Here is a 14,720-nt window from a genome sequence, read left to right on the forward strand (position 1 = left end):
ATGCATGCACAAAGGCACACTGCAAATCATCAACGAAATTAACGAATTTCATCAAAACCACTCAAATTGATCCACCCCCCCCTCCACCCCCCCAACCCCCCAAAAGGAAAGAGAACAATATTTCCCTCATTTCTCTACAGATTTCTATAATCATTTTCTGGTTTGATTTTTCTTGGAGCTTCTTGTGACAGCTCCAAGATAAGGTCAATCTCTTTGCTTTCTTCTCGCATGTTAAACCGACTTTTGGTCGAATTCTTGAGTTTCAAGGAAAATTGAAGATTGATAAATTATAATATTTTTCTTTGAGTGCATTTATTTATGTTGATCATGGTATCAATAAAAGCAAGTTTGGATAATATTGGGATTCGACAAAGGTTGAGATTTTAATTCTGAGCAATATCTTACGTTTATTAATTTTTGATGGGGAATACATGCTCGGGACCCACTTTGAACAAAGATTCAGCAGATTCATCAAAGACAGAAGCAAAAGGTTCTGATTCTGTTAGCTCTAATGTCCAGAGCACCCCTCCTCCCCATCTTCAGATACCTGGGGATCAGCCTCAGGATGACAAATCAAGAAATTCCCAAAAGGGTGTCAAAGTGGAAGACACTAATAAAAACAGCAGTGCAAATGGCAATGATACCGTTACCAATAAGCCAGTGGAGGATGTGAAAAGAAACAAGTCTAGTAATCTTAAGCGAGTATTGAGTGCAGGGCTTCAAGTTGAATCTGTTTTGGGACGAAAAACAGGCAATTTGAAAGAAATTTATACTTTAGGAAGGAAACTAGGACAAGGGCAATTTGGAACAACGTTTTTTTGCGTGGACAAAGCTCAAGGAAAGGAATTTGCATGCAAGTCAATTGCTAAAAGGAAGTTGACAACTGATGAGGATATAGAGGATGTAAGGAGAGAGATTCAGATAATGCACCACTTGGCAGGGCACCCTAGTGTTGTACAGATTGTTGGGGCTTATGAGGATGCTGTTGCTGTTCATGTCGTAATGGAGCTTTGTGCTGGTGGGGAGCTTTTCGATAGGATTATTAAAAGGGGGCATTATTCAGAGAAGAAGGCTGCTGAACTTGCAAGAGTAATAGTAGGTGTTGTAGAAGCATGCCATTCATTGGGAGTTATGCATAGGGACCTCAAACCTGAGAACTTCCTTTTTGTCAACGAGCAAGAGGAGTCGCCGTTAAAGACCATTGACTTTGGGTTATCTATGTTCTTTAGACCAGGTATCTATTCTGCTTAAACAAAGTTCCCTAAGTACTTGTGCTAATCTTGTCCCTTGATCAGTCATCTATCAGGAACTTACTGGAAATTGTTGAACTCAAATTCATCCGTGCAATAATAGATTAACTTGCATATCATTTGTTAGTTGTGTTATATGGACTAAACACACACTTAAAGCTTTAGTTAAGGATGTTTTTCAATCATCTTTTTCCACCGTTTATGAATGTGATAGTTTGTTGAGGACCTTCCTTTGTTATTTTTCTTTCCACAAGTTTCTGTTGACCTTTCGGCAATGTATGTTAAGACTTTATCAGAAACCCTTTCTTAGGCATCCTTTGGATGACAATACATAAGTTTTGGAACTGGTTTCTCAAGATAGCAAAGACGCCTTTTGTACTTTTAAACCTCTATTATGCAAAATATAACATAATTTTTAAATCCTTTTAATGAGGTTGCAATTTGAAAGTTACTCCTGTGAGCTTTTAGTAGTCTTATACTGATTTTACAAGGTCTCAAATCTCAATGCCAAATCAGGGCAAAGGAAGAAGTAGATGCAACTACATTTGATCAACACCCCAAAAATCCTCATTTCCTCACTCATGCTTCTAACATCATAAATTCAGTTTTTACCTGTAATAGCGTAGTTACTCATCATGGACTTGCAGACTGGATCTCCTGAATTACTCCAGATAGATGGGATCCTGTACATTGACAAATCTGTTGCTATTTAATGGCACTAAAGCCTGTAATTTCCTGTTACTATGATGTTAAAATAACTGAGAAATCATCTTCATATGTTCCCTACATTTCTGCTGCCTATTCTAGAAAGTGAACTTCTCAATTCTGGGGCATACGGTTTGGAATCTTATTAAAATATCACAAGCTATATGCAATATAAAATTGATTTATACAGACAAGTATATCATATTCTTAAGTTGGACTAGTTACTTGGAGCATTTTTCTTATAATTACAACACCTGCATAAATTTCAGATTGGGAATATTTTTCTTCACTCATAGGAGCACAAAACTTGGTATTGTGCCCTGTAGCTATCAATTTTGTGAAGCTATGGATGTGAGAAATTTGCTGCTTGAAGAATTTTTGCACGTGCAGCTTCTGTTTACTGTAAAACCAGCAGAGCCCATTTCCTTCCAAACTAGTAGAAAACTCTGAGTATCGAAAAAAATCAACCCATGAAATCTTACTTCCCACTCCCTGTGGGATCCTAGTTATCTAATGCTGATATAGTAGTCATTAAATCCCTGTATGTATCTACTTTGTTTAGTAGGGTCAATAGTTGCAGAAAAGTATCCAATTTTCCTTGGAGTAGTATAGTTATCATTCATTTATGATTAAATGTAATTGCAGGATCTTATTGTTGCTGTCATCTGTTTCTTCTAGCTGTTGTAACTTGCTTTCTGACGACTGACCAAGAATTAAAATCTTTTTGCATCCAGGTGAAACCTTCACCGATGTCGTTGGAAGCCCTTACTATGTGGCCCCAGAAGTCTTGCGGAAGCGTTATGGTCCAGAATGTGATATTTGGAGTGCTGGAGTCATTATTTATATACTTCTTAGTGGTGTGCCTCCATTTTGGGATGGTGAGATTTTCTTTCTTCACAATTTGTTTCTATAATTTTAAGCTAACGTGATATATTGATCATGTTGCCTAATGCATCTCTATCAGAAACGGAGCAAGGAATATTTGAACAGATTGTGAAAGGGGAACTTGACTTAGTATCAGAACCTTGGCCAGCTATATCAGAAAGTGCAAAAGATCTGGTCAGAAGAATGCTTGCGAGAGACCCCAAAAAGCGGTTGACAGCTCATGAAGTTCTCTGTAAGATGCAGTATTAACTAGTTCAATCCTTTAATCTCTTGCATCCTTTTGTATTTTTGTATTTGGTGGTGAAATTTCTCATCCTTTATTCTCGGCGTTACATGGTCGTGCAGTCTGTATACTTGTCTGCTGAAACAGATTTTGACCTACTTCCTAGGTCATTCTTAGGGTAGAAGTTAGAACATGGTTAAAATGGTTATTCTATTTGTTGCAGAAATATTGGTTGTTCCTGTTATCCTCTTTTGTTTTTCTTTTTTCCAATGTGTTTTGAAGAAATACGGGCAAAGTTTAAGTGAGAGAAACTGGAAATGCCAAAAGAAAAATATATTAAACACTGGATCTTGGTAGCAGTCGCGCGCTCGCGGCTTATTAGCTTTTTCTCATTGCAGCATCCGCTGTACTGTAAACCAGATGTAGAAAATTCAACGGTTTGGACATTCTTTCTGGCTATACATCAGGTGACTTTCATGAGATAGAAAACAATGTTAATTTTGAACATCAATATTTACTTCTACACTTCAAAGCATAAGATCATTTAAAGGAAGGAAATGATGGACAGAAGCTGCAATTCGTCTAAAGCTAATGTTTGAGCAACTTTGTTTTCGGTGTAGCGTTTTGCTAAAGTGTGGTCAGGTTGGACACATGATTAGAAGGCCTACGCGCCTAGCAACCATATTGGTTTAACAAAATTGTGAAAGATGAGGAAGATAGGCCTTGTACTTTGAGCTTCTGTGATGGATAGGATAATAGAGATTCTGACCTTTTACTTGACCTTCTTTGATGGATCGATTAATAGAGACTATGGCATAGTAATTGAAAAAGCATTCATAAATTGATAGAAACTCAACAGTTTCTTAACTTATCAGTGGCCTGAAGAAGTCCATTTATCTGTCTGTATATTTGGTTAAGTTCATTTGGATGCTCTTTGAATTGAATGAAAGACTGTTTATTATCTATTTCAGGTCACCCGTGGGTCCGTGTAGGTGGGGTTGCTCCAGATAAGCCTCTTGATTCTGCTGTTCTTACTCGTCTCAATCAATTTTCTGCAATGAATAAATTAAAGAAGATAGCAATCAGAGTAAGTTCCAATTCCTGGCACCTTTGATCACTGGTCTTATATTTGTTATTTCTCATTTTGACGATAAATAATCTTTAGTAGAAACAAACGTTAGAACTATATCTGTTCTAAAAAGAAAATGGTTTATGTTTAATTGTTTCCAATATATGTCTCACAATATTTTACTTCTAGCACTTCACATTTTTATTTGTATAATTTTGCCTTGAGATGAATTTAAACGGGGAACATGATTAGTGGTGATTCATGTAGCCGACCGTAACTTGTTTGAGATTGAGGCGCAGTTGTTGTTTGACCAGAAACAGAATATCCTTTCATATTACTGTTACCAACTAATAATAGGCTTTTATTATTGTGATTGACCAGTTCAGCTGTTTTGTTTAGGTTATTGCTGAAAATCTGTCTGGAGAGGAAATTGCAGGACTGAAGCAAATGTTCAAAATGATAGACGCAGATAACAGTGGACATATTACGCTAGAGGAACTGAAAAAGGGTCTGGAAAAAGTGGGTGCCAATCTTAAGGATTCAGAAATTAATAGTTTAATGCAAGCGGTACGCAAAAGTTCCTTTTTCATTTTTGGTTTTGTTTTTATTTTTTGTGTTCAATAACCTTACTCTTGTTCAAAGGACAACACCTTATACCTATTATTTGTTGTGCCCTTGTATTATCCAAGGGCAGTGTAGTATCAGAAATATTGATCTCTTAGTTGCATTCCCTAATGAAATTATGAAAGATATAATACATCAGCATTGAGTCTGCCAAACTTTTGATTAGAGGTCCAACCGCATAAATATTCCTATCTGTTGGGTGTGCGAACAAAGTCCCACATTGGTAGCTGAAAAGATTGGGAGTCTACATATAAGGTGTAGGGATCTCTTAATGGTGTGAGGCCTTTTGGGGAAAACCGTGTGGGCTTGGCCCAAAGCGGACAATATCACACCATATTAAGAGTGTATTTGGGCTAGTTTAGCCCAACACTATCCTTATGCAAAACCAGAGGAGCAGTACAAAGGCCAAAATAGAGAAAGGCTCAATTTTGTTTCTTAAGATAAGTAACTGTTCAGTAAACTTCCCCCAGTGAGCAATAAAATTTTTTGCCTGCTTCAACCACACATATCACAACAATCAAGAATGTAATTGTTAGAGAAATTTATAAGTTATTTGAAGTGACCAACCACTGATATTGTCTACCTGAAGTTTGAAGTAACGAATTGAATTTCAGAGGTAATCTTTTTTTGCTGATATATAGATTTTATCTTGAATAGAATAAAATGGTTAGCAAAATGTTGAACATCATTGCATCTGCAGGCATTTATATCTTTCGAACAATAAACCATTAAGTCTGATCCTTGTTTAGCAATTTTATCTCATTTCTCCGTGGAAAAATGCAGGCAGATATGGATAATAGTGGTACCATTGACTATGGCGAGTTTATCGCTGCTATGCTCCATCTAAACAAAGTTCAGAAGGAGGATCACATGTATGCCGCCTTTTCATATTTTGATCAAGATGGTAGTGGATATATTACACAGGAAGAGCTCCAACAGGCTTGTGAGAAGTTTGGTTTGAGCAATATTCCCATGGAAGAACTTATGTGTGAAGTCGATCAAGATAATGTATACTCGTGATCTTATCATTCTGATCAGAGTTTTATTTCTAATACCATTCAGATACACAATATGCATGATTAACATAGAAAAGAACGTGATTATAGTACTGAGAATGAAGAATGCTCAAACTTCAAACTAATTAGTTTCCTACGCTTATTTTCTCTTCAGGATGGGCGCATTGATTACAATGAATTTGTAGCAATGATGCAAGACACAGGTTTTGGTAAGAATGGTAACAAAAGAGTGTGAGCATTGGCATTGTGGAGGCCTTAGAATCCGGTAAAACTTGATATTGACCTTAACTCATTGGTTATTTTTGTATTATCATTACATGGCGACAGAAGCTTTGATTGCATTATATATACTTGCTTTAAAGATTAGCCAGGCATTGGAGACTGAAGGCTAAATCTTTTATTCCATCTTAGCATTCCCATTTTATATCTTTGTTAATTTATCTATTTTCTTCAATTTATTCTGCATGCCCATTCTAATTTCAGGCTTGCTAGGCCCTTTATTTGATCACAAAGTACTACTGCAGATACCGTGGAAGCAGATATGAACTTTGAGTTTCTGGTGTTTCGCTGAGTCTCCAGTTTTATTGCTTTGGATCAAATTTGCATTTTCAGCACAAGTAATGCATGATAGTCCTACGTCCAAACCCAATGCTTTTCTGTCCTTACCTTTAGGCGTAGACATAATATCAGCCTTGTTTCACTCACTTAGATGAATTTTCATGTGTATTACATTCTTTCTTTGTATAGTACTAATGAATTACATTTTGGAGAGTCTTTAACTTCTTCTCTTGTTAAAACTGCTTGTTATAGTAACGAGTAGTGGCTTCTCTCTTTTGAGACACAATATTATTTCTTCCCCTTTCTCCTCAACTCCTTACTATTTCTCTTTTGAGCTACCTTTATTGAACATTTATTATTGAATTTTGCATATTGCGTGAAACATACTTCTTCTGTTTCAATATATGTGACACAGTTTGACTGAAGTTTAAGAAAAAATAAAAATTTTTGAAATTTGTGACATTTAAACAACTCAAAAGCGCTAAAAATAGACAAAAAAAAAATAGCAGAAACTACAAATATCATACTTGAGTTCCCGTCAATCAGACAGAGTTTGTTAAATATTTGACAAAGACCAAAAGTGTTAACTTTTGACAAACTTAAAGGACCAAAGCTGCTTAGTGAGTACTTAAGGAATTACTTTAAATCTACCCTCAAACATAAGGGACCATTTTATCATTTTCTTATATGTACCTCGCATTTATTTATGCGTTCAAGTCGATACGAAACAAAAGGCCTCTGAAACTCCCTCCCCCTATCTCTCTCTATCTCTCTCTCTCTCTGATCGCCGACCGGAGCTCTCTCCCCGTCTTCAATTTATCCTAACGCACTCCTCTGGGCAAGTATAACGTTCACTCGATTCAGCAAATTTTAGTATTTGTGATTTTCGAGATTGATAGATTAAACTTCACGTAAAACTAGAGATAATAATTTCAATAAGTTTATAGGTTAATGTCGTTGCACTACAATCCCACGAACTAAAAGCTTTATAAACTAACAATATAAAGATTTTTCATGCTAATTTAGCCAATTACCAATTTTTTTCTCTACTCATGCTTTGCTATAAACAACTACATGCAGTTGACTTAGGTACATATGACCTGATAGTGTAAAAAATCTCCACATTTGTCCGGATTTTGTAGATGTGGGAATTTTTACTATATTTTCAAATAGGATGTCGTTTGCATCTGATACATTAAACTGAGTGGAACCAGTGATACAGGAATAGGAAATTAACCAAATAATTGATGAGAGCAAGCTGATGTAGAGGATATCTTATTAGCGGTGTACTGCGTAAATTTGCAGGTAGAACAACTGAAGAGGAAAAAACAATTGTGGAACTTGTGGATGAATCGCCAGCCCCAGCAGTAGTTCTATGAGGTAAATTTGTCCCCAGTTAATGTATATTTTGATGGTAGTGCAACTTAGTGAGGCTTGTCACATGTTGGAATTACAGCGGGGTCTTCCCGGAGACTAAGAATTCTGACCTATTAAAGAACCCAAAGTACATTAGGTTAAAGTTACTTCCCGGAAAAGACAATGTCAAGGTGTGGCGTACTTCCTCTTAAATATACAAGTCTTTGTCATTTGGGATCTAATTTCATTAAGCAAATACTTTGGTCAATAGTTTCTCTTTCTCCCAAGAATTTCATGTAACCGTCTATCCAATTCAAAATTGTTGTTTTGTATTGCTCGCAGCAAAATTTTCTGGCAGAGAATAGTGCTAGTATTACAAAGTCCTCTGTTCCTTCAGCATTTCCTACTGAGAGTCAACATCATAAGTAATGGTAAATATGTAGAATTGTAGTTTCTTTGAAGGTATGTGCTGTCTGATGCATCTTTCTGCTTTTCTTCTTATTGCCATTAAAAGCCCAGAGACTCTCTTATGTCAACAGTTAAGGGAAAAAATCACAAAGCTCAAACTTGTGGCCCAAGTGAAAACTGCAACGCAAATACCTTCCGTAGTGTCACAGATAGTGATAAGTCACATGGCTTGTCATTGTCAACTGTTGATATGGTACTTATTCTTGCCAGTGTTTATCCTCTTGAACTGCTCTTTTTACTCTGTCAAAACCAAAGGACTTAACTTTTACAATTTTTGTTAGGATAAAGCTTTAAGAGGTCTGGCTTCCCATGCATCTAGTTGTTTCAGCTAAAATTGCTGAATCATCTGAAAGAATTGGTAGTTCAAAATCCAAAGGTTTCTGCTCAAAGTTCCATGTCCCATGCAAGATGACACCAGTGGATTTGACTAACATATGAGTCGTGTCCTCATCTTCAGTCAATTGGTAAAAAATCAATCTTTTAATGTTGTTCTTGTAATGCGTGATTATGGTATTGGTGCCATGTGCATTTATTTGTCAAAAGACTGAATACTCTTTAACCCATAAGGGTGTGATGACATATAAGGAATGCGTTTTCTCTTAGTTTAAAACAGAATAACATGTTGATCTCTTGCAATCAGGAACTTTATTAACCATTAAAAAGGCCAGATATTTTGAAATCCTGTCATTATCTCGATGTGGTGCTGATACACAATGTATCCTAGCTAGAAGTGTTTGTCGGAGCGTAATGTAGTAACTGGCGTCTATACTTACTTTTCATCGGAGTTCATAGTTATTTGTAACCGCAGAACTTGAAGGAATATTTGGCTGTTACTTTAACCTTAAAGATGCCATGTGGAATAGCAGTATAACAAATGAGAGATGTACATCTCTTTTTTCTCATCAGTTTCAGAAATGTGTCCCAAGAAAGTATAGGTGTATCAGCTTTGTAATTGTGTTTTTGTTCATTCTGTTTTTAATGTTAATTTTGACTTGTGTGATTCTTTAGGTTTCATAGGCTGATGAGTTGTGGCACCAGGAATGGCTTGGCAAGGTTCACATTCTCAGTTAGTTACTCCATGAGTCAAGACGTGAGTCACTCATTTGAAATGTCTTCTTCTGATCAAACTATCAATGATGTAAAGTTTGACTCTGTGCAAATTAGTTTCTTGGAATTTTATTAACTATATCATCATATGTGGGAGCTCTCTCTCTCTCTCTCTCTCTCTCTCTCTCTCTCTCTCTCTCTCTCTCTCTCTCTCTCTCTCTCTCTCTCTCTCCACGCTTCTTTTGCTCACGTGCTACTCCATCGTCACCACATACTTTTTCTAGCACGTATAAAGCATTGACAATAGTTGGAATGTGCTCTTGTAACTCTGTTGTGCATTTTTTGAGGTGGTGTCTATTGCTACTAAACATGACAGCTTAGTGGTGCCGGTTACAATGATTCTTTGTTTATACTTCGTATAACCACCATATGTTTGCTTTGCGTCCATGGTTAACTGAGTTTGGTAAGGATGTCCACCTTTTAGTTGTAGATGGAGTTGCACAATTGATATTTTTCCTCCTAGAAGTTCAAAATGAATTCATGATAGTTTCCTCTAAGAGTATGTCTTTGTGCATGCTATGCTTCATAATTCAGTAAGATCATTCTTAATTTGAGGTTATCAGTAATTGTCTGAGTTAAATTGAGTTTGATGAGATCAATAGGGGTAATGAGAACATAGTAAGTTCTACGCATTGACAATGTAAAAAGTATATACAACTTAAATCCATAAAAGTTAGGGGTAATGAAACTTTAGAATAAAAAGAATACGGGTAAATAACACAAAGGAGTTTCTGATTTCTAAGAGGCCGAAACAAAATTACATTCCTTGGTAGGGAACAAATATTGCAAGGCCCAGAAAGCCCCTAAGCAATTGTAAAAGTTCAATGTCATCCATTAGATGTGACTTCATACTACAAGTCCTTCAAGTTCTCTATCCCAAGCCATCGGTCCTTGTACATGGGAGATGGCACCTGCCACAATTAAAATTTAGAAGTATCATGAAAGATGTATCTGAATACTTATACTTATCTAAAATAGACAACTAGAATGACCTCCCTAGTATCACAACAGGCCCTCTTGATCATCTAAGATGCAATAATATCCATCATATAGATTTGGGTTTTGGACTTGTCAAAATGCAAGAGTAAACAGATAGTAACTCTTCTATAGAGTAAGAACACATTGCTGTTTTGAAAACTGGTTTTTTTCACCTGTGTACTGGAGATACATCTCCAACGCCCCACACGCGGTCCCTTGTCTAAGAGCATTCTCAACCCTGTATTCTTGGCTGACATTCCAAACATGTACCTATACAAGTTTCATCATAAGTTAGGAGTATTTGAGTGCTGCCAATTTGATCAACTAGCTAATACTAGAAACTAGCTTGGGCGAAAATCAACTCACTTGCATCGCCGTGCTTTTCTTCTCCATAGAACAAGGGATATAATCCACTGAATAGAAATAAATAGACAAATATGTCATCTGTAGTAAACCAGAAAACATGACAGGGACCAAAAAAGAAACCAGCAGGGGGGAATCAGATGGGGTGGAGCAAGGGTGGCAAGTTTTCATATCAGAAGACAAGAAGTAGCTTTTGCTAATTCTTAACAAAAAAAAAGGTAATTCAAATGTCCTGTACAAGAACATTATTTTAGACTAATCTAGTCATCGATTAAGGAAAAAATCAAGTGAAATTGACAAAATTGAGTCACAAAGCCAAGATTGAGTAACCTTGTTTCTGTTATCTTTGCAATATCTTGGACAAAGATCTTATGCACCATATATTGTGAACTGAAATGACAATTTACTGGGAAACAGGATATATTGATCATAGTTATTCTAGTTATCGTACCTTGAAAGCTGACAGGAGTGAAAAGCCCCCAATTACCAATGGCTTCCTAACTCGTGTCTTCGCTGCAGGTGACATCTCTTTGCACAACTGCTGAGCAATTTCCTTGAGCAATAGCATCTGTGCATTATCAGTCCGCATAGAAATAATAGCCTGCCTCATTGACTCGCGATCAGCCTCAAGTGCCTGAAGCCTAAGGTACAGTTTAGTGACCTCAGGATCTCCAAAATCTGTATGATTTAATGAACCCCTTGGGGTAACTGTATAATCATCACCTACTCCAACCGTTGCCTTGGGCTCGACGTTATATCTAGCCTCCTGGTGTATAGAATCAATTGTGTACACTCTGTCACTCATGTCATCTCCAACTTGTGATGAATTATCCACCTTTGGATACTCCTCTGTTTGTGACTGTTCTTTCCTAGTGAAATCTGAGCTTATTTCTTTAATTTTTGCAAAAGGAGAAGCTAAACTATCAGTTGAGTATTTCCTTAAATGTCTCAGCCTCCTAGGGGAGTGACCAACTATAACCTTTTCAAGGACATTGTTCTTAAATATCTCTCCATCGGCAGTGCTTCTTGGTGTCTTCTCCAGCTGATTGATCCTATCCTCCAAATCACGCAATTGATCATGCGAACGTGGGGTCTCTCCAAATGCATATTTCTCGATATCCACCACCTCATTATCAACCTCTGAGTATATTTGATTCTCATTTATATAGCATTTCAATGGAGGGTAATCATATGTAGGAATTTGATCAAATTGCTCATCAATTATAGTGTCATCAGCCACAGTACTATTGTTTCGGCTAAAATGGCCGCCCCCATTCTCTTTCTCACTCTCATGACCCTCCACCTCAGCTTCAGTGAGCCCATAACTCATCATTCTGTGCTTATACATTTGTACCTCACAAGTCAAGGACTGAATTGTTTGCTCCCTCTTGTACAACAAATCCTCCATTGCCATTATCTCCTGCTGGTCATGTGCCTTTTCCTCTTCAGCCAACCTCTTGTATTGTTTTAATTCCATTTGAGCTTCTGCCTTTTCTCTTTGCACTCTCAATATCATTGACATTGTCTCCTTGGCTGCTGAGGAGGATGCATTTCTTTCTTCCTCTAAATCACTGCTTAAATCCTTAATCGTCTGTTGTTGGCTGCTCACCATTTCCCGAAGTGCTGCACATTCGTTTTCGAATTCAACACGAGCTGTTTGAGGTAAGATGAACCCTGGAATGAAAAGCTTTTTCTCATCATCACTTTCAGCATATTCATCATACTTTCGCTTCACTGACCGAAACCAAGTCCCTGAAAAGGATCTTTTCATCATACAACAACTGCACTCGCGGTCACAACATTTGGCCGGGCTGGTTGACAAGGGCAAATTTTCAGAATCCATTATCCTACCAAAAACCAGTAAATCCTTCAGCCCCAAATTGGAAATCAGTTCTAGTAAAACAAATGAGAAAAAAAGAAGAGACCAAGCTTATAGTCTATGTGGTATCATAGGGGGGTCTCCCACACAATAGGTGTGATTCGGTTCCCAGTCTCTCTTTCCCCTTCCCTGACCCGGATTCCCTTACTTAACAAACCTTTTTAAAAAAGAAAACACCAAAGGAGGGATCAAATCCTCTTCAAAAACCTCCCAAACCAGAGGCAAATCTAACCCTTTGCAGTGGATTCAATTGAACCTTTGCTTTCTGTTCAGACAATGTGTACATAGGTAAAAACAAGGAGTTTTAAAAATGTATACACATATATAATAGATCACATCCACTGACTCTAATCCTGGAATATTTACTTGGACTCTAATCTTGGATTCACCTCTGTCCCGAATTCCTCCCTCTTCCAATGGATGTGGCCATATATTCACGTGTCCCTCGACTTACACATGATTGGATTTGCCCTTTCCTCATTCACAGTAGGCTAAACATACTTCTGCAAAACACCAAAATTCATCTATAAATTCAGAGCCCCGAATAAATATATTGAAAATATCCAGCACAAACACAAAACCACAAAATACACATAAAATTATACATTTGAACCATGGACAGAGGCGAATCCAGTATTGAAAGCATGTCACCAATTCATATTTATAAATAAATAACTCTAATGTTATTTTTTAATAATTGTTATATATACATAACATGCATGCATGAACAGACAGTAGCTAATAGATACACGTGCATCCTCATGCATGCATATAAAGAGAAGGAAAGAAGATGATCATTCGGGTACCTGGAAATAGGACACCGGAAACTGAGTTGATGCTCAGAAATGGAGGGGAAACTTTCCAGGGAAAATGGAATGTTGCACTTAATTATCTTTGGGCAGAAAAAGATGTTCTACACCTCTACGATATTTAATCCAGGAAAAAGATGAATACAGAAGGAGAGAGATTCCTAATTGAGAAGGAAAATCAAACGAGGTAGAGGGAGAGAAAGAGGGTGGGAGAGGGGTATTTGGATACCTCCTGTTTGGAAAATAAAACATGGGAAAATAATGACCGTTAGTGTTGGTTATCATAGTTGGATGATAATCCTGTATTCAGGACAAGAAGTACGTTTGTACTACGTGTTGACACACCTAAGCAACTAGTAAGTCAATACAGGGTTCAAGGGAACCTGTAATTAAGTTGCCTTCTAAATCCGCTCTCAAAGTACCATTTCGGATAAAAACTTAGCTTCTTTGGTGAAGCGCACACCCAAAAATAGGACTCGACGTGCATGTGGGTGACATTATATATACATATCGAGCTTTGAACATACGTTAGTTTTGAAGAGTCCGGAACCAAAATATTGCTTTTTTGCACACAAAGCACAAAAATAGGTGAAAAAAACAACGGATGACCAAAGTATATATACCGTATTTGTTACATGCGCTATATGTAAACTTTACTGACCCCATATGAACTTTACTGAGCCACCAATAATTGAGGGTATAGCGCATGCATAATTGACGCTACATATATAGCGCATCTTATATATGCGCTATACCCTAATGATTCTTTAGGGTACAAGTGGGTGCAGCTTTTCAGATCGACAGCTTTTTCAGGTCGACATGCAGAGGTGAATCTAGGATTTTAATTTTATGGGTTCAACATTTGAAGTTTTTAGCATTGAACCCATTATATTTTAAAGTTATGCGTTCATATCTACTGTTCATTATAAATTATATATATACTGGGTTCAGTTGAACCCGGTAGATGTATGTTGCATCCATCCCTGTCGACATGATATACACATAACGGATATTGGTGATGCGCTACGTTTAATATACAAGTTCGTGTAGTTTAGTTCTTCTTAAGTTGAACCAAGAGATCAGTATTCAAAGACCATTTCAAGAACCATTACAATATCCATTTCAGAAATGCCACTATACTGGTTTAAGAAGAGGCAAAAAGGTGAAGGTAGTTCAATAGATCCACATGGAACATATCATAACACAATCGATACCTACCTTGAAAATAAGATGCTAGGTTGCTATACTGATTTGGTTGATGACAAGTGGTATGGTGTTCTACGTCCCTTGAAAAATAAGCCTATCAATATACACACTGATCTCAAAGTTGCAGAGCACATTATTGAGGACGAAGCGCATTCTACAAAGCCTGATGGTATGCGAATTTGGGGCGAAAAACTACAATAGGTTCCTCTTTACTCAAAATGGTG

At 37.1% G+C, this 14,720-nt stretch overlaps 2 protein-coding genes and 1 long non-coding RNA gene across 8 annotated transcripts; 2 read left to right on the top strand and 1 right to left on the bottom strand.

Annotated features, from left to right (window-relative positions):
- Nucleotides 1-112: 112 nt before the first annotated feature.
- On the top strand, nucleotides 113-6,642 carry LOC109210792 (calcium-dependent protein kinase 20-like). 2 transcript variants are annotated; one of them, XM_019374258.1, is made up of 8 exons: nucleotides 113-1,234; nucleotides 2,690-2,833; nucleotides 2,920-3,072; nucleotides 4,035-4,150; nucleotides 4,532-4,699; nucleotides 5,540-5,764; nucleotides 5,927-6,037; nucleotides 6,256-6,642. In XM_019374258.1, the coding sequence occupies exons 1-7, from the start codon at nucleotides 421-423 to the stop codon at nucleotides 6,005-6,007; spliced, it is 1,701 nt and encodes a 566-aa protein (XP_019229803.1). In that variant the 5' UTR covers nucleotides 113-420; the 3' UTR covers nucleotides 6,008-6,037; nucleotides 6,256-6,642. The 2 variants fall into 2 exon arrangements, with proteins under 2 accessions (XP_019229803.1, XP_019229804.1); XM_019374259.1 differs by having other exon boundaries at nucleotides 6,297-6,642.
- A 413-nt stretch (nucleotides 6,643-7,055) lies between these two features.
- On the top strand, nucleotides 7,056-11,209 carry LOC109210791. 5 transcript variants are annotated; one of them, XR_002065609.1, is made up of 7 exons: nucleotides 7,056-7,172; nucleotides 7,636-7,710; nucleotides 7,787-8,117; nucleotides 8,226-8,347; nucleotides 8,436-8,618; nucleotides 9,163-9,244; nucleotides 11,122-11,209. It is a non-coding gene; the product is annotated as an uncharacterized LOC109210791 (long non-coding RNA). The 5 variants fall into 5 exon arrangements; XR_002065607.1 differs by having other exon boundaries at nucleotides 7,787-7,877; nucleotides 8,029-8,347; XR_002065605.1 differs by having other exon boundaries at nucleotides 7,787-8,347.
- On the bottom strand, nucleotides 9,977-13,509 carry LOC109210790 (myosin-binding protein 7-like). The gene is made up of 6 exons (XM_019374257.1): nucleotides 13,288-13,509; nucleotides 12,871-12,984; nucleotides 11,054-12,449; nucleotides 10,606-10,652; nucleotides 10,413-10,509; nucleotides 9,977-10,172 (listed from the first exon to the last, which is right to left on the bottom strand). Exons 2-6 carry the CDS (start codon nucleotides 12,960-12,962, stop codon nucleotides 10,113-10,115), a joined length of 1,692 nt encoding a protein of 563 aa, XP_019229802.1. The 5' UTR covers nucleotides 12,963-12,984; nucleotides 13,288-13,509; the 3' UTR covers nucleotides 9,977-10,112.
- Nucleotides 13,510-14,720: the final 1,211 nt, after the last annotated feature.

Source organism: Nicotiana attenuata, unplaced genomic scaffold (assembly GCF_001879085.1).
Source record: "Nicotiana attenuata strain UT unplaced genomic scaffold, NIATTr2, whole genome shotgun sequence".
In the NCBI taxonomy this organism is placed as follows: domain Eukaryota; kingdom Viridiplantae; phylum Streptophyta; class Magnoliopsida; order Solanales; family Solanaceae; genus Nicotiana; species Nicotiana attenuata.

Coding starts and splice junctions, on each gene's coding strand:
- LOC109210792 (XM_019374258.1), top strand. CDS start 421: ATGGGGAATACATGCTCGGGACCCACTTTGAACAAAGATTCAGCAGAT. Junction 4,151..4,531: donor TAAAGAAGATAGCAATCAGA/GTAAGTTCCAAT, acceptor TGTTTTGTTTAG/GTTATTGCTGAAAATCTGTC. Junction 5,765..5,926: donor GTGAAGTCGATCAAGATAAT/GTATACTCGTGA, acceptor TTTTCTCTTCAG/GATGGGCGCATTGATTACAA.
- LOC109210790 (XM_019374257.1), bottom strand. CDS start 12,962: ATGAGGAAAGGGCAAATCCAATCATGTGTAAGTCGAGGGACACGTGAA. Junction 10,510..10,605: donor AGAAAAGCACGGCGATGCAA/GTGAGTTGATTT, acceptor AAACTTGTATAG/GTACATGTTTGGAATGTCAG. Junction 10,173..10,412: donor GATGTATCTCCAGTACACAG/GTGAAAAAAACC, acceptor TAATTGTGGCAG/GTGCCATCTCCCATGTACAA.